The 18,751-nt window shown below is 36.5% G+C and overlaps 1 protein-coding gene across 7 annotated transcripts in view; it reads right to left on the bottom strand.

Moving 5' to 3' along the window:
- LOC105476082 (serine/threonine kinase 3) overlaps positions 1–18,751 on the bottom strand; it is a 332,200-nt gene that overhangs the window by 117,781 nt on the left and 195,668 nt on the right. For all 7 annotated transcript variants that reach the window (XR_011606855.1, XR_011606854.1, XR_983846.3 and 4 more), the window contains one exon: positions 13,630–13,755. Coding sequence is in view for 4 of the 7 variants with exons in the window: in XM_071067958.1 (XP_070924059.1) it covers positions 13,630–13,755 (126 nt within the window). In the remaining 3 variants the exon portion in view is untranslated. The remainder of the gene's footprint in view (positions 1–13,629; positions 13,756–18,751) is intronic.

Genomic DNA, 18,751 nt, shown 5'->3' with positions numbered 1-18,751 from the left:
TTGTTATAACCCATAAATTCTCTGAAAATTATGTTAAGAATACAGGATCCACACACAATAGACCCAAGTATCAATACTTGATGTGAAATATAAATCTCTCCCTTAATGTAGCAGTGAATTTCAGTTCTGAAATTTTGAAATCAGAGAAAAAATTTTATTTACATTATCTAAAAAGTTAGCTTTATGAAATTTGTCAGTGGTCCAATGCTAAACTTGCTCTGTGTTATATTTGCTCCGTCACTGCTTAAGGACCAATCCAGAGTCTGGACTGGAAACAGCTACAGTAAAAGCTGCCAGAGAATACAGGTCCTCTGGGCTGAAAATAAATCAGAAGCAAAAGTTGGCAATACAGATCTCTCACCATGCTGAAAAAACCTTTCATCCATGAAATAATCAAAAAGGAGAAAACAGAATGGAGAAAAATTTCACTGAAAACAACTGGGACACCAAAATATCCATCTAAAACTTTCTGTCATATCCTAAAAGAAAGTCAACTCCCCAGTACTACAACTAAGTAGGTAATGGCCAAATGAATCCCTCAAACTAAAGCTAAAGAAAAAAAAAAAAAGAACCAGAAAGTTTCATGGGCCAAAGGTAACCAAGCTAAGTTGTAAACACAAATAACAAGAGGTTGCAAAGCAACAACCTTGACTTAACAGATACAGATGTTAGGTCAAGCACAGTATCAATTAGATAAGGAGGGGCCCAAGATTGTACTTTTGTTCCACCACGTCGACAAAATTATTGTAAAAGACCCAGTGGTTCAGAAAAAGAAAAGTATCATTTATGTCTATTCTTTTTGTTGTGTTGTTGAGACAGGGTCTAGCTCTGCAGTGGTGCAATCTTGACTCAATGCAACCTCTGCCTCCTGGGCTCAAGCAATCCTTCCACCTCACCCTCCAGAGTAGCTGGGACTACAGGTGAGCACCACCATGCCTGGCTAATTTTTGTATTTTTTGTAGAGATGGGGTTTCACCATGTTGCTTAGGCTGGTCTTGAACTCCTGAGCTTAAGCTATCCACCTGCCTTGGCCTCTGAAAGCGCTAGGACTACAGGCATGAGCCATCGTGCCTGGACCATTTACTTCTATTCTAATCAACTATAAATTTGGGTATGAGTTGCTTTAAGTGTCGTGATTCCTTGTAATGCTACCTTACAGAAGTTTTCCCTTCCCTGCTTGTCACTTTGTTTGACAACTTCTCTAAAACAAATCAGAATTGAACAAACTATGATTTTTTTCTTTGAATTGTTCTAATTTATGGGCACTCAAGGAGTCTGTTAATCACTGAAATATATTAAGGGTTTTATAGATTTATAAAGAGATCATATTACAAACTCAATATCAAAAATTACAATTTTAGGCCAGGCACGGTGGCTCACACTTGTAATCCCAGCACTTTGGGAGGCCAAGACGGGCAGATCATTTGAGGTCAGGAGTTCAAGACCTGTCTGGCCAACATGGTGAAATCCCGTCTCTACTAAGAGTACAAAAACTACGCAGGCATGGTGGCAGGCGCCTATAATCCCAGCTAGTCAGGAGACTGAGGCAAGAGAATTGCTTGAACCCAGGAGGTGGAGGCTGCAGTGAGCTGAGACTGCACCACTGTACTCCAGCCTGAGCAACAGAGTGAGACTGTCATTCACAGATAGATAGATAGATAGATAGATAGATAGATAGATAGATAGATAGATAGATAGATAGATTTTAAAAATAAAATAAAAATTACAATTTTAGAACACTCCAAGAAATTATGAACGGCAGGAGCTCCCATCAAAACGGAGATTAGAACACGGGTTTACGCCTTCCCTCGCAAAACCCTCTCAAAACTACAACAAAGTCACAGAAAAGAATAAACCCAAAAAGACAAACAGCACAGGGGAATAGACAACAGCATATAGGAGATGTCAAAAATGTGGAAGCTAGAAAAAATGTTTGGAAGTTAGAAAACAGATAAATAGGTAAGTAGCTAACTCAGCAGACCAAAAATAAAACTTAAGCTTGCAAAGAGAAAAGTCACAAGCAGCATGTGAATTCAGAGTAGTGAACCCTACCATCTTTTACAGCAAGATTTGCTGGTCGACTAGTTCCACTCTTATACACAGAGCTGCCAGAGGTAATTTTAGTGCTTCTCTCAAATATAATCCCAATACATTTGAAGAAAGCCCATAAAATGAAATGTCAGAGATCAAAACAAACACAAAAGAAACACAGACAAGGCAGGGAACAAAAGAAAACTCAAAATAATAATAAGGAAATAATAACGTAGAAGAGAAAGCTATCTTAGACATTAAATATCTAATATGAAAAAAGAGCAAGTGTGGAAGATAAACTTCAGGCAATCTGAGAAGAACAAAAAGAGAAAAAGAGGGAAAAGGAAACAGAAAAGATAATTGAAAGACTAACCTAAGAGGTTCAACAACCAAATAAAAGGAGATCCAGAGAGAGAGAAGAGGAGAGACAGTGAAAATTATCCAGAAATAGCAAACATGAAATCACACAGAACTGAAGGGTGTTTCCAGATTTAAAAAGTCAAAAGACATTCCATACGATAAATGGGGAAAAGATGTACACCAAGGCACATTATTAGGAAAGTTTTAAATAACGGGGACAATGTAAGGATCCAAAAAGCTCCCACATTCAAACATTCAAAGAATCAGGTATCAGAATGGCATCTATCTTCTCATCAGCACTATTGCTGAGCAAGGAAAAAGAGCAAGGTTTTCGAAATTATAAAAGAAAGTTATTTTCAATCCAAAATTTTACACTCAATCAATCAATCAATTAAGGGCAAATGTACAATAAAGACATGGTCAGATATGTAAGGACTGAAAACAACTGCTGATGTCAGGAAACTACTGGGAGATATGATACATAAAAACAAGGATGTAAAACAAGAAAGAAGAAGACAACATCTAGGAATAAAGAGATTACAGAAGAAAAAAAGAGGACATTCCACAGGTTGATGTTGAAAGGAAGTCTTAGGATGACAGCTGCTCAACACTCCTAAAGAGCAATTAGTTCAGATTAGTAGAGGACAGAAGACTAGAGAAGGCATGAATCAATAAAAAAAAAAAGTACGGTATTAATAAATTGTGTTTGAACATACACAGAGGAGTTCAGAGCTCCAGCAGAGAGTCTGGGAATATAGCATTGGGGAACAAACTTAGTGATTAGAAAACTATAAAAACCACAACAGTAACAAAAACCAAGACAATTATTGGTTCAGAAAGTCACAAAAAGAAATAACATGTAATCATAATATGAGATAAGTGAACAGTATTTACACAGTTATAACTATATAAGAATTTGTTTTAATTGTGATTACACAGGAAAAATTAGAAATAACAAGTAATCAATTCTTTTACAAGGTTTCAATTTGTCATCAATAATTTCATCTGAACTATTTCTTATTAAATAAAATTTACTTTTTACCATGTAAAGGAATAAGTAAATGTTCTTTACTGGTTTTCCTCAAAAAAAAAAAAAAATATATATATATATATGTGTGTGTGTGTGTGTGTGTGTGTATATATATTTGTACATACTTTCAAATATATGTATACAAATATACATATATACACATATATTTGAGGAAAACCAGTAGAGAACAAATATATATTATATATTAATAAAAATAAAAAATATAAAAATATATATTGTAAAAATATAAATATATAATATATAAATATATATATATGCTTTTTCTTTTTAGAGAGACAGAGAGAGAAAGGCTGGAGTCCAGTGGCATTGATCATGGCTTACTGCAGCCTCAACTGCCCAGGCTCAAACCATCCTCCCACCTCAGGCTCCCAAATAGCTGGGACTACAGGCATGCATCACCAAGCCTGGCTAATTTTGTGGGTTTAAAAAAAATTTTTTTTTTGTAGAGACAGGGTTTCACCATGTTGCCCAGGCTGGTCTTCAACTCCCGGGCTCAAGCAATCAGCGTGTCTTGGTCTCCCAAACTGCTGGGATTACAGGCGCGACCCACTGTGCCTGGCCCAAATATATTTATTTTTAATTTTAAAACTAGGTTTATAAAAATATCTACCAACTCTTCCAAACATATTTGCCAGCTAAAATTTGTTTTAAAATTTTTTTTTGTTTTTTTTTTTTTTTGAGACGGAGTCTCGCTCTGTCGCCCAGGCTGGAGTGCAGTGGCGCGATCTCGGCTCACTGCAAGCTCTGCCTCCCGGGTTCACGCCATTCTCCTGCCTCAGCCTCCCGAGTAGCTGGGACTACAGGTGCCCACATCCGCGCCCGGCTAATTTTTTGTATTTTTAGTAGAGACGGGGTTTCACCGTGGTCTTGATCTCCTGACCTTGTGATCCGCCCGCCTCGGCCTCCCAAAGTGTTGGGATTACAGGCGTGAGCCACCGCGCCCGGCCTTAAAATGTTTTTTTAAAAATTGAATCTATATCGGTTCATACCAGATCAGTAATGTTATTTTGGTGGCCACAAGGTAGGGCAAAACCAGTAGGGGCAACCACCAAAAAAACCCTGAAAACTAAACAAACAGAACAATAACAACAACAACAAAAAAGCCTGGCCAAAATGTTACAACAGCAGTAGTGATGGTGTAAGTAGTGGCATTAATAAAAACAAAAGCTAAACTTTATTGAGCATACTATGTGCAAAACATTATTCTAAGTGCATATATATATATATATATATATATATATATAAAATTATACCCTCATAACAACTCTATTTGCAGATGGTAAAACTGAATTAGAGAGGTTAAATAACCTGCCCAAAGACATAAAGTTATTTGGGAACAGAACTAGAATTCACATTCAGACAGTCTGATCTATTTTTAGATAATGCAACCTCCCTTTTATCAACTAAGTACATTACAGGCTTCTGGACTGACCTGGGCTAATTCTGTCGCTGTTCTGTTCTTTACCTAATTCAAAAGGTTCTCAAAAGGTAGATTTTTGGCCAGAAACAGCTCAGGCCTGTAATCCCAGCACTTTGGGAGGCTGAGGCAGGTGGATCACTTGAGGTCAGGAGTTCAAGACCAACCTGGCCAATATGGCAAAACCTTGTTTCTACTAAAAATACAAAAATTAGTTGGGCATGGTGGCACACGCCTGTAACCCTAGCTACCTGGGAGGCTGAGGCAGAAGAATCGCTTGAACCCAGGAGGCAGAGGTTGCAGTGAGCTGAGATCACACCACTGCACTCCAGCCTGGGCAACAGAGTGAGACTCCATCTCAAAAAAAAAAAAAAAAAAAAAAAAGAAGAAGGCAGACTTTTGAAGCTCCCTATTGAATAGGGGTAAGGAGAAAGAAGGGAAGGGAAGGGGGAGTTTCTGTCTAAGAAATGCTCACCTGAAACTGTATCACCACCTGAGGGGAATGGGTTATTCAAAGCACCCTGGCATTTCTCCCCATACCCATGCTGAGAATCAACTGCTTTAGTGAAGCACGTTTAAAGGGAATATGCCATTATTCAGACATTAAGGACCACAACCAACCTGAACAGCTCTGAGTTCAGACCATAAGAGGTCACCAGAAAGTCCTCATTTCTTTTCCAAGGATAGAAGCTCTAAGACATAGTCTAAGACCAATTAGACTTCTTTTCTTTGAGTCATTAATAAGTTAATATGAAGTCAAATAACACCTTTCTTTAGATAAAAGTAAAGGACCTGATACATGCATAAAAGTGAAAAGATTTCATTCAAGCTTAACATCAAAAAGTATCCCATTTTTTGCTCAACATTTCACTTAAAATTCTTCTACACCCATTTAACTCCTTGTATTTTACTTAACACTGTAATCCCTAAGAAATGTCTGAGCTCCAGTGACAAAGCAATTCTTCTAAACTCCTTATCAATCTTTTAAAGTACTTTAAAAATAGCATGTCAATGCTGCATTCTGTGCCTTATCTTATAAATTCAATTAACATCATTCTGCTTTGAAAATCATCATCCAATGTACCACATGTAGAACATTTGCTTTGCTGTTTTACTTAAAAACAAGTACTCTTTTACTGTATAAATATTTAAAAAACTTATTCAAGTACCTGTATGATATTTCAATAAGCCATACCAGCAAACTTACAAATTAGTATGTTAAAAATCATCAACTAAATTCAAGAAATACATAAGAATGAATAGTGCTTGTTGTGTAAATACCAAATTACCAAATTGCATGCTTACATTTTGAGTACTAAGGATAAACTAGTATTAACTGAACAAATCCTGTATGCCTGCTTTTTATATACACAACTTAGATTAAACTTTGTGTTCATTTAGTCAAAAATTAATGTAAATTTTATAAAAAATATTTTATTTTTATGAAAAAAGAGTATCACTTCAATGAAATAAATTGGCCTACTGAACATCAAGAGATGTGTAGTCTATGATAAATTAGCTGTTTTATTTAAAACTGTATATGTAATCCAATTTAAGCCAATTCACAAAAGAATCCCAAAGGAATAAATGATATAAACTATGTAAGATTCTGAGCCTTTAATGTGGATAAACTTTCCTGAGAAATTATATCTACTAATTTTAAAAGTTGCTAAAACTAAATGGTAATGCAGGATATACATTAACTGTAGAAAGACTTCAGATTCATTCTGCCTATCTCATTCTTTTAAGTGCTTGTGAGAATGTATGTGTGTACGTATGTATGTTTTCCATGCAGGGCAACATCTAATAAAATGACCTCAAAATGGAAGGTACTGCCTGAAAAAATAATCTGCATGTGAATATTGCTCAATGTGTGACTCTCCAAACTTTTTACTTTTTTCTTATAATTTCAGTAAAAAGACCATAAGAGTTTTACCCAGAAACACTAAGCTTTGCCCCAGAGAATAAATGTTTATTCAGGGAAAAAAAAATCATAAAAACCTGACATAATTTTTAAGTGCTCACAATATTTTCAGTCCTCCCTCAAAAAGCAAAAACTAATTTCCCTCACCTTGAATATGGATAGGACTTAGTAACATATACCTAAAATGACTTGGTGTTGTTGGATTTGAAACTAAGCAGTAGGCAGAAGCTAGAAGCACTTTGAAGACAGTTTTAGTAAGAGCCTGAAGAGTCATGAAAAAACTATTAGAAGCCTGATAGCTTTTAAGAAAGTTTCAGGAAGGTAAGGGAAATATTAGAAAGCTGGAGAAAAGGAGATTCTTACGTGGTGGCAGAAAATTTAGAAACATTGTTTTATTAGTCCATTCTCACACTGCAATGAAGGAATACCTGAATAATTTATAAAGAAAAGAGGTTTAATTGATTCATAGTTCCACATGGCTGGGGAGGCCTCAGGAAACTTAAAATCACGGCAGAAAGCACCTCTTCACAGGGCAGCAGGAGAGAGAACTGCTGAGCAAAGCAGGGAAAGCCCCTTATAAAACCATCAGATCTCCTGAGAACTCATTCATTATCACAAGAATCGGGTGGTTATTCCCTGATTCAATTACCTCCCACCAGGTCCCTCCCACGACATATGAGGAATATGGGAACTACAGTTCAAGAGGAGATGTGGGTAGCAACACAGCCAAACCATATCATTCTGCCCCTGCCCCCTCCCAAATCTCATGTCCTCACATTTCAAAACACAATCATGCCTTTCCAACAGTCCCTCAAAGTCTTAGCTCATTCCAGCATTAACTCAAAAGTACAAGTCCAAAGTCTCATCTGAGACAAGGCAAGTCCTTTACAGCAGCACCCCACTACCATACCAATTTACTGTATTAGTCCATTCTCACGCTGCTATAAATACCTGAGACTGGGTAATTTATAAAGAAAGGAGGCTTACTTGACTCACAGTTCCACATGGCTGAGGAGGCTTCAGGAAACTTACAATCATGGCAGAAGTCAGCTCTTCAAAGGGCAGCAGGAGAGAGAAGTGCCCAGCAAAGAGTTTTGGAAAAGCCCCTTATAAAACCATCAGACCTCATGAGAATTCACTCATTATCACGAGAACAGCATGTGAGTAACTGCCCCCATGATTCAATTACCTCCCACCAGGTCCCTACCACGACACATGGGGATTATGGGAACTATAATTAAAGGTGAAATTTGGGTGGAGCCACAGCCAAACCATATCAACTGTTGACTATAGGAACCAGAAAAGTAACAGGAAAAGCAAAAAATGTACCTAATGAACTGGGTGGTCTAGCAAAGCATTTAAGATGTTGCCTGATTTCTTCCTGCTGCTATAATCAAACACAAAAGGAGAGAGATAAGCTTAAGAAACGACAATTAAACAAAAGAGGGACCAAAGACTTGTTGATTTTATACATCTCCAGCCTCTACACACAGCAAACCATGCTACAGTTACGAGACAGCTTCCAAGCAAACCTCAAATCCAGGCAATATTAAGGAAATTATGGTAAAAATATCAAGCTGAAAAGGTGACTGTAAAATCCTTTAAGATTTCTGAGAGATACATGCAGTTCCTCAAATAACAGGGCTTCTAAGAAGCTTAAAGGCATTGTCCCTGCACAATCTCATCAAAAAGCCAAAATTAGGGAAACAATTATCTCAACAAAATTTATGAGTGTAGATTATTCTAATGGAGTAAGTTCCTATAAATCTCATTTATAGGAGACCCACAAAGTGTTTTTGGCAGAAACACTACCAGCATTGACTGCAGAGCACAGAGATGCATGAAATGGAAAGAGGGCTTTGGACTCCAAAATTTCCAACCACAGGAAGCAGGTGCACAAAACTATCTAGCTCAACATACAGGCTACCTTCCATGAAAAAGGAAGAACTCAGTGGGCAGAGCAAAAAACAGAGAACATAGAAAGGAGTCATGAAAAACTATGCTGAGGTAGGAATAGTTTTAATGAAGAAACTTCTAACATTTGCTTGGCTGGATTCCAAAACCGCTATGGAAGTTTTCTATGCACTCATGTGCACTTCCTGTCTTCCGTTTTTTTAAACAGAACTACCCACAGTGATATAATTTTATGCCTGATCCACCATTGTATGTCGGCTATTCAGGGCGGTAGGGGTGGGTTAAGAAACTTCTCTCTTTTGTTTATAGGTCTTCAGATTGAGAGGAACTGGACCTAAGGAACATTATCTCTATCTCAATGTAATTTAGAGGATGACATTCTAGATTTTGAGCCGATATTGTAAAGAAATAATACTTAGGGTAGATGGGATAGTGCGTGTATTTTGCATGGGCAGGGAATGTAAATAATGTGCGGCCAGAGGATAGTCTGAGCTAGTTTTAAAACATAGCCATAAATTCTTTGGCAATTCTCCCCTCGAAAGGTGGAGCCTCATTCCTACTGCCTTGATTGCAGGCCAGACCTAGTGACTTCTTTTTTTTTCAATTGAGGTGAACTTCATATACAAAAAATTAACCATTTTAAAGTATACAAATCAGTGGCACTTAGTACATTCACAATGTGCAACCATCTCCTCTATCTAGTATCACAACATTTTCATCACCTCAAAAGAAAACACTCTACCCATTAAGGAGTCGCTCTCCATCCTTCCCTCCTTCCCACTCCCTGCCCACCACAATTGGGTCCTGTCCTGGTCTCTGGTAACCACCAATTTGCCTATAATTCAATTGTAAGTTGTAAGAGTTCTCTATACAGTTTGCCTTTTTTTTTTTTTTTTTTTTTTTAAACAGATAGGGTCTCATTATGTTGCCCAGCTAGTCTTGAATTCCTGGGCTTGGGCGATCGACCCATCTCAGCCTCCCAAAGTGCTGGTATTACAGGCATGAGCCACCGCACCCAGCTTCTATACATTTTGGATACTAGACCCTTATCAGAAGCATAATTTGTAAATATTTTCTCTCATCCTACAGGCTGTCTTTTCACTTCTTGATAATTTATTCTTTTATGCACAAAAATGTTTAATTTTGATGAAGTTCAGTTTATCTTTTTTCTTTTGTTACTTCTGCTTTAGGATCATTTTCTAAGAATTCACTGACAAATCCAAAGTCATGAAGACTAACCCTATGTTTTCTTCTAAGAGTTTTAAAGTTTTAGCTCTTACATTTAGGTTGCTGATCCAGCCAATCAGATCTTATACTAAAAGCCTGCTGTATTTGATAAGACACAGGGGTCTAACTTCATTCTTTTACATGTGGCTATCCAGCTGTCCCAGTACCATTTGTTGAAGAGATTGTTCTTTTCCCATTAAATAGTCTTAGCAACTCTGTTAAAAATCAGTTGGCCATACATTTATGGATTTATTTCCAGACTTTCTATTCCCTTGGTCTACATACCTATCCTTAAGCTAGTACTACACTGATCTGATCGCTGCAACTTAATATTAAGTTTTGAAAATGGGAAGTGTGAGTCTTCTAACGTGGTTCTTCTTTTTTGATATGTTTTGGCTATTTGGGGCCCCTTTTTATTCCATATGAATTTGAGCACTGACTTTTCCTCTTCTGCAAAAAATAACCTGGAATTTGGAAATGGATCTTTAAATAATCTGTGAATTGCTTTGAGAAGTACTGCCATCTTCACAATATGATGTCTTCTAATCTCTGAACACAAGATATCTTTCTATTGATTTAGGTCTTTTATTTTAGCAATGTTTTGTATTTTTCACTGTACAAGTTTTTCACCTCCTTGGTTAAATTTATTCCTTAGGTATTTCATTCTTTTGGATGCTATTATAAATGGCACTGTTTACTTAAATTCCTTTCTACATTTTTCATTGCTGGTGCCTAGAAATACAACCGAGTTTTGTGGTTGATGCTGTACCCTGAAACTTTGCCAAATTTGTTTACTAGCTCTAGCAGATTTAGATGGTTGACAGATACCAACCAGGAAGCTGCTCTAGCTCATGGGGAGCTGAACAAAGGTATCTGCACCAGTCCCTCAGGGAACCACCAGACAGGTCAAAATGAAAACTACAGTTTTTTTTTTTTTTTCAGACCAAGGTTCTTATTGTCCTCCTCCTGGCACCAGTGAGCTATACCAGGAATATGGGTTGCTGGCCCCATAGCTGCTGCTGAGCTAGAAAATAAAGGATACTAGGTATATAAGCAAAAATGTCATAATGTTTTCTTACCAAAATCTGGCAGTCTTCCGGATGCTGTAAGTTTTCTATCAGATTACAGAGTTATGCAAAAGTTGATTTGTCAGTTTTTGCCAGCTTAACAGTTGCTTCTGTGGAGATAATCGATTCTTGGAGCTCCCTGCTCCACCACTCACTTGCTTTTAAAAACTAGAATGGGCCGGGCACAGGGGCTCATGCCTGTAATCCCAGCACTTTGGAAGGCTGAGGTGGGTGGATCACCCAAAGTCAGGAGTTCAAGACCAGCCTGACCAATATGATGAAACCCGGTCTCTACTAAAAATACAAAAATTAGCCAGGTGTAGTGGCATGAATCTACAGTCCCAGCTACTCAGGAAGCTGAGGCAGGAGAACTGCATGAACCTGGGAGGTAGAGGTTGCAGTGAGCCAAGCTCATGCCACTGCAATCCAGCCTGTGCAACAGAGCAAGACTCCATCTCAAAAAAATAAATAAAAATAAAATAAAATAAAATAAACAGAATGTGGCAGAAGTGACAGTATTTAGCTCCTGAGACTACAACATAAAAGACAGTGAGAAGTCCTCTTTGTTCTCTCTCTTGGACCACTCACTCTGAGAGCCCCAGAATGAGCCATCCTGGAAGTGAATCCTCCAGCCCTTGTCAAGCCTTCAGATGACTGCAGCTCTGACGAACACTTAGACTGCAATCTCATAAGAAACCCTGAGAATGAATCACCTAACTAAGACCCTCTTGAAACAGCAATCTACAAATACCATGATAATAAATGTGCGTTGTTTTAAGGTGCTATGTTTTGGGGGTACAAGATATTTAAAGCTGAGACTCAAAAGAAAAGAACCTAGCCACTCCAAGAGTTCTAAGGAAAAAGAGTGTTTCAAGCACAGAGTATAGCACATGCAAAGGCCCTGAGTAAGGAAAGATCTTAAGCATATTAAAAAAAAATAATAAAAATCTGAAAGACTAGTGTGACTTAAGCTCAGCGAAGGAAAGAAAAATGGTGAAGAAAGAGATCACCAAGGGGGCAGAAAGAAACCAAAATGACTGTAACAAAGCATTAAAAAGTAGTAAAAACTGATAATATATGATAAAGTGCCTTTGAACCCACAAGAAACAACTACAAAAATTTAACATTTAAAAACATTAACTGGAGAGAAATCTGAAACTAAATGTATCTATCATCACACAGGAATCCAGTTAGGAAACAGGAAACCCCAAGAGCAAGAACCAAGGGTCTTTACATCTCCCATATCACCTACTTACCTTTGTAGAATTAATGCACAATGACAAACCAGAAAAAAATACCTTTTGAAGACACTATTTAAAATTCTAAGTAGTGAATTCATTGGTGAAAGATTTTAAGTCTAGAATACAGGCTTCAAGTATCTCCTCACTAGGCATTCCATGACGATGGCCAAATAAATAACTCATGTAACTGCGTATCTAAAGAACATGATTATAAATCAGCTCTATGAAGATGCACATTTCTCCTTGTCCTGGGCTACCATGTGATAAAAGGTTTAATAATTGGTAAAAAGAGTAAAAGAATTTCAAAAGAATTCCCAACTGGATAACCAGTCTCTGAAATTAAAACTGAATTTAATTTAGCAAAATAATTCTATTTGTATACAGAAACTGTGAGTTTTTTTAAATGAACTTTTATGGGAGAACATACTGTTATAAAGTACATTTTCAATCAGTAAAAAATAAAATAATACACGTGTTTTCAGATCTTATGACTATTTGAATACCAAGGGTTATTCTCCTCTATATCTTTATCCAGAAAAAAAACATATAACTTGAAACACAGAGGCAAAAAATAATTAGCAAGGGGTAGAAGCACCAGACACTACAAGCCAGGTGCAGTTGGCTCACATCTGTAATCCCAGCACTTTGGGAAGTCCAGGTGGGTAGATTACTTGAGGTCAGGAGTTTGAGACCAGCCTGGCCAAAAGGGTGAAACCCCATCTCTATTAAAAATACAAAAATTAGCCAGGCATGGTAGCGTGCGCCTGTAGTCCCAGATACTCATGAGGCTGAGGCAGGAGAATCGCTTGAACCTGGGAGGTGGAGGTTGCAGTGAGTCAAGATTGCGCCACTGTACTCCAGCTCAGGTAACATAGTGAGACACTGTTTCAAAAGAAAAGTATTAGACACTACAAAATGTGGTAAATAAATACAATTATTTTATTTTGTTATTTAAATGTAGTAACATCAGCATAAAGTAAAAGGAACTAATGGCTAGTTTTATATGCCAGGCCCTTTTATGTCCCACCTGCAACTCCTATTCTTCTATGGTACGCTTTATCTACAACATAGCTGGCGACCAGTTAAAAGAAAATTCCAGAAGATATGACACAAAATTGTCCAAATTCAAGACAATATTTATTTAACAAACCCAGAGTTAGTATCAACTAGATACTAGGTACTGCGCAAGTTCATCCTATCAACATTACATTCCAGTAATCACTAATTCTTAAGACATCAGAAAAAGATAGCAAATGTATAATGCAAACCAAATATATTTTGAGATTCAATGAAAAAACATATCTTACTTGTATAATAAAACAGTAAGTGCTTTTATTTAAAGAAACAGAATTATAGAAAAGCAGAAAAAAATCAACTTTTTGAAGATAATTACAAACCGAATTTTCTTCTTCCTCTTCCAATTCTCGTTGCTGTTCCTCATGTCTTTTAGCTTTGATCTCCATAGCTTCTGTGATCAGGTCTCTTAATATTGATACAGGTTTTGCATTCTTGATAAAAGGATGCTAAAAAAGTAAAATTCAATGGTATAAATTCAAAAGATTTTTCTGAATTATAGCTAACAAATGTTAAAACAACATGTAAATGTTAACCAGGATCACAGGCTTCAACAATTGTTTTTTCATCTAGAATTAAATGTACAGGTTAAGAAAACAGAATATGGCCACTGCCTAGAAATAAAGAATTTGCTTTGGGGCTTGTTTTCAAAAAGGAAAAAAAAAAACTTAAAGCACACATACAAAAATGCAACCCTGTTAATAAAACTACATTATCCTTAAAGATCTAATTGTCCAAATGAAGTGTACACTAGGAGTAAAAAAGATTAAGTTAAAAATATGATTACAGATTATATTACACATAAAAATAAAATTATTTTGGTACTGAGTTACAGAATTTAGTTAATTTTAATAAGTTGACAGCCAAAATCAGGGGCCAAAAGGAAAGCAACATATTTTGTTACTTCTTTAACATATTTTCTGTTTTACTGTATCTTAAGTAATTTAATCTCTTCCAAAGACAAAAATATTTTTTCAGAAAATGAATGTTGCCTAATTTCTTTACCATATATAAAATAACTTGTCACTTTTTAAAAAATATCACCCCGATCTAGCTAAAATAGCTAAGCTCTCTGCAATTCTGACAAAGAGAAGGAAAACTATCATAATAGACCTAGGTTTTAAATTTCTTTTTATTGAGAAGGAGGGACACGAGAGAAAGTAGAGTGAAAGGTTATAATTTGGGATAGAAAACCTAAATTTGGGGCAGCAATCAGTTTCAGTAATTTTCATAGTTATATGTCAGTAGATAGCGTCAGGTAAAAGTGACCTGAGTGAGTGAGTGAGTGAGCGAGTGAGTTATTTGTTTGTTTGAGACAGGGGCTTGCTCTGTTGCCCAGGTGCGAGCACAATGGTGCAATCATGGCTCACTATAGTCTTGATCTCCCGGGCTTAAGTGATCCTCCCACCTCAGTCTCCCTAAGTGCTAGGAATACAGGTATGAGCCACTGCACCCAGCCCTAAGTTATTTTAATAAACATCAATAGAACACAAAAATATATTCAAAGACAAAAAAAAATTGTGCTGAAGAAGAAACAGATATTTGAAAGAGCCTTTAAAATGGCAAACATATCATTTGGGACAACCATAAGAAAGAACTTTTTCAGAGTACAGAAATACTAAAATCAATTGTAAAGAACCAATAAATTATTTTAGAACAGTTATAGATTAATCTTACCAGATAAATTAAGTCCTATTAACATATCTGTGGTAGAGACTCCTGGTCATACACCAAAACAGAGTTGTGGTTGGACCTACAATTGCCCAACTGGACCCTACATTTCTCAGCTTAACCCATTCAGGTAGTTATATGTGACTAAGTGAATGTGGGGGGAAATACTGTGTTCCACTTCCTGGCCTGGGCTATGGAGGGCTCTTTGTTACCAACGGATAAGGGTGAGAGGTCAGGTTCTCCCAGAGTCCTATACTGGTACTGTGGGGAGTAGTCTCATTTTAGCTGATTGGTGGTGAAAGTCCTGACCCTTCACCAGACTGCCTCTGACCCACTCCAACAGGGAGGTTGTTGGGTTCTTGTTACTGCCTGGTAGGAGTATAAGTCCAGGCTCCCATACGGTCTTCACTGGCACTCCTCACTTAGGGAGGGGATACTTTCTGCACTGCCTTGTGGAGATGAAAGCCTTAGCTTGACACTCAGTCTTCTCTGACACCACCTCAGAAGGACTGGACAGCCTCAAAAGGGTGGAAGTCTAGGTTCTCCATTTAGCCTTTGCTGGTGGGGTAGGCCATAGTTCTCTTGGTGGTGTTTGGCTAGAGTAGAACGGTTATTGTCTGAAAGTTTTCTGTCTTACTAGGCTGTCCATTTCTCCGTCCTTCTGCTTGAGAGAGCAGGTTTTTAGTTTGTGTCCAATGTTGTTTCTGGGTTGTTGGCTTCTCCGCTACCCAGTGTGGGATAAATGAGGTAAAAAGAAACTCCAGGGAACTCACTCACAGCTATGTCTTTCCTTGGGTCCCACCATCTCTAGCAAGTCTATTGCCTTCTTTCCACCTTTCAGTCTTTTTATGCTTGTTTTATATACTTATAATGTCCAAGGTTTCAGCTGTACTTTAATAAGTACAGAGAAAAATATGGTTACTCAATCTGTCTAGCAGCAGAAATCCCTTCTTCAACTCACTTTAAGCACTTGTTTTATCTGAAGTGTTTTTATATAAATCATTAATTTTGAACTCTATCAGTTTAGAAATTGATAATTCAGAACATGAACAAAATTTAAGAGGAAGTATTTCACATTTTAAAAGAATAAACTTTTCAAGCAGTCTTAATTTTTAAAATACATCATCAAGAATGTGATAGGTTGATCTGCAGTAATTTCTGTCTTCTCATTACTTTAGGTGGTTTAAGAATCCTCACCCTCTTTAATTTTTATTTTAGATACATTTAGAAATAGGAAATCTTTATTGCCTTTTAGAATCTGGTACATTCATCTTTTCCTTGCTGAAATACTTTACAGAACCCTTCATATAATCAGCCCCTTGCCTGACATAAATATTACATATATATTTTTTAGTTTCCATTTTTTGCCATTCATGCCTTTTTCTAAGTTATATATATTCAAATCATCCATTTTTCTTTTGTTTTATTGCAATAGAATGAATATATAAATATTCTCCTATATTAATCCCTAGTTCTTTCCTATTTCCATTTTTCGTTTTTCTTTTTTTTAACATTTAAGACCTTAATCCATCTGGAAATTACTTTGGTGTGTTGTGGTGAAGATCTAAGTTAATCCTCCCAACACCCCCCAAAGGCAGGCAGTTATCTCAGCACCATTTTTACTTTAAGTTGTTTCTCCCTCACTGATTAGAAATGTTATCTTCGGCCGGACGCGGTGGCTCAAGCCTGTAATCCCAGCACTTTGGGAGGCCGAGACGGGCGGATCACGAGGTCAGGAGATCGAGACCATCCTGGCTAACACGGTGAAACCCCGTCTCTACTAAAAAATACAAAAAAACTAGCTGGGCGAGGTGGCGGGCGCCTGTAGTCCCAGCTACTCGGGAGGCTGAGGCAGGAGAATGGCGTGAACCCGGGAGGCGGGGCTTGCAGTGAGCCGAGACTGCGCCACTGCACTCAGCCTGGGCGACAGGGCGAGACTCCGTCTCAAAAAAAAAAAAAAAGAAATGTTATCTTCACGATATGCTAGTTTCGTTTGTATATTATATACCATTTCTGGGCATTTAATTCTGTTTCATTATTCTATCTCATATTGGCATCATATACTTTTCTAAGCATTTAACAAAAAATGTAATTTGTTTATTAAACATAAAATTTGATTTTTCTATTAAATCAATCACTATATAATTCAGATAATGTTTATCTTTATTTTTTGCCTATATTGTTTCTCAGTGACTGAAAACGGAATATCAAAATATCCCAATTTATTTATTTAGATCAACCTCTTATGTCTTTAATTTGTAACATACAATGCTGTATTAATATACCAAGTTTATAACTGTATCATCCTTTATATTATGTTTTTTATCAATATTAAGTGACTCCTTCCTCATTTACTGATTTCTGCTGTCAATTTTGCTTTTTTAATCATGTTATTCATAGTATCTTTTTATGTGTTTTATTAAAATTTCATTGCCTGTTTTTAACTTTTAACCCAAATTCTTTTAAGTATGCCTCACATAGAAACATGAGTTGGATTTTATATAAGTTTGTAAGTTTAGCTCATGTAGAAAGCATGGAGTTGCATTTATCTTATGAACTAAGTGAACCATTTAGTACTTAACTAAATATTATTTAATAAAAAAATTAACAATTATATTAGTATATAATTATATGCTAATGCCATTTTTATCATAATTGTTTTACATTATGTAAAACATAAATGTTTTATCATAATATTCTATCATAAATGTTTTACATTTGCCATCTTGTTTTTTCTGCATTCTTTTTTACGTTGCTTTGCAGTTTTAATTTTACTTCCTGCTAATCTTAAAATGCCTTTAAAAATATACACATAGTCCCTTTACAAAGGTTCAATTTAGGATTTTTCAACTTTACAATGCTGCAAAAGTGATATGCATTCAGTAGAAACCATACTTGGAATTTTGATATCTGATATTTTCCCAGGCTAGTAATATATGGTACAATACTCTCTTCTGATGCTGAGCGTGAAGGTATTAATAAGTCCCAGCTCCCAGTGAGCTATGCGATAATGAGGGTAATTAATCAATATTCTATAGTGTACTGTGTTGTCAGCATTTTTTGGATAATGTGTTTTGTGTTTTCACATTCAATTGTGTCTACAAAACACTCAACTACACTAATTTATGTGTTCTGGGCACGTTTTTGGTAGGCTAGGCTAAGCTAGGATAGGTGTATTTTAACACGTTTTTGACTTACACGATTTTAAACCTTCACTGGGGTTGATCAGGACCTAACTCCATTGTAAGTTAAGGAGCACCTGTACTTAAAAAATTGGCAATTTGTCTGATAAAACTTCTCTTCTGACTCAAGAATACTCAAATAATATGGCCTTGCTCTTCAAGTACCCTTTTAACTTTATTAGCCACTTCCTCTTTGTTGATCAAAACCATGTCTGCAGCAGTTATACAGGAAAAGCACAAGTACAAATGAAATTGGACATACTGAGATTTTGAGATTAAGAACGTTAAGCTCTATAGACTAACTGTAGCATGACACTACAGTGAATTCACAATGAACTGCATAAAAGCAGGGTTGTGGTAAACTGGATGAACCAGATAAGCATATTGGCTTTTATTAAAAATAACTGCAGCTTAGAAGGGTAGTTTATACATTCCCCTGAGAAGATAAAGTATGATGTAGTTTGAAATTTCTATACTTTGTTAAATAAATGTAATTCTGCTGGTTTCTAGTTTCTGTAGTGTTGGTCTTCTCTTGCTTTTGTTAATATATAATCAGTCACTAAACCCTTCTCATTCTTTCATCAGATTTACT

This window comes from Macaca nemestrina, chromosome 8 (assembly GCF_043159975.1).
Source record: "Macaca nemestrina isolate mMacNem1 chromosome 8, mMacNem.hap1, whole genome shotgun sequence".
In the NCBI taxonomy this organism is placed as follows: Eukaryota; Metazoa; Chordata; class Mammalia; order Primates; family Cercopithecidae; genus Macaca; species Macaca nemestrina.
The sequence above is the reverse complement of the archived record's forward strand: the minus strand, read 5'-3'. Positions and strand labels throughout refer to the sequence as shown.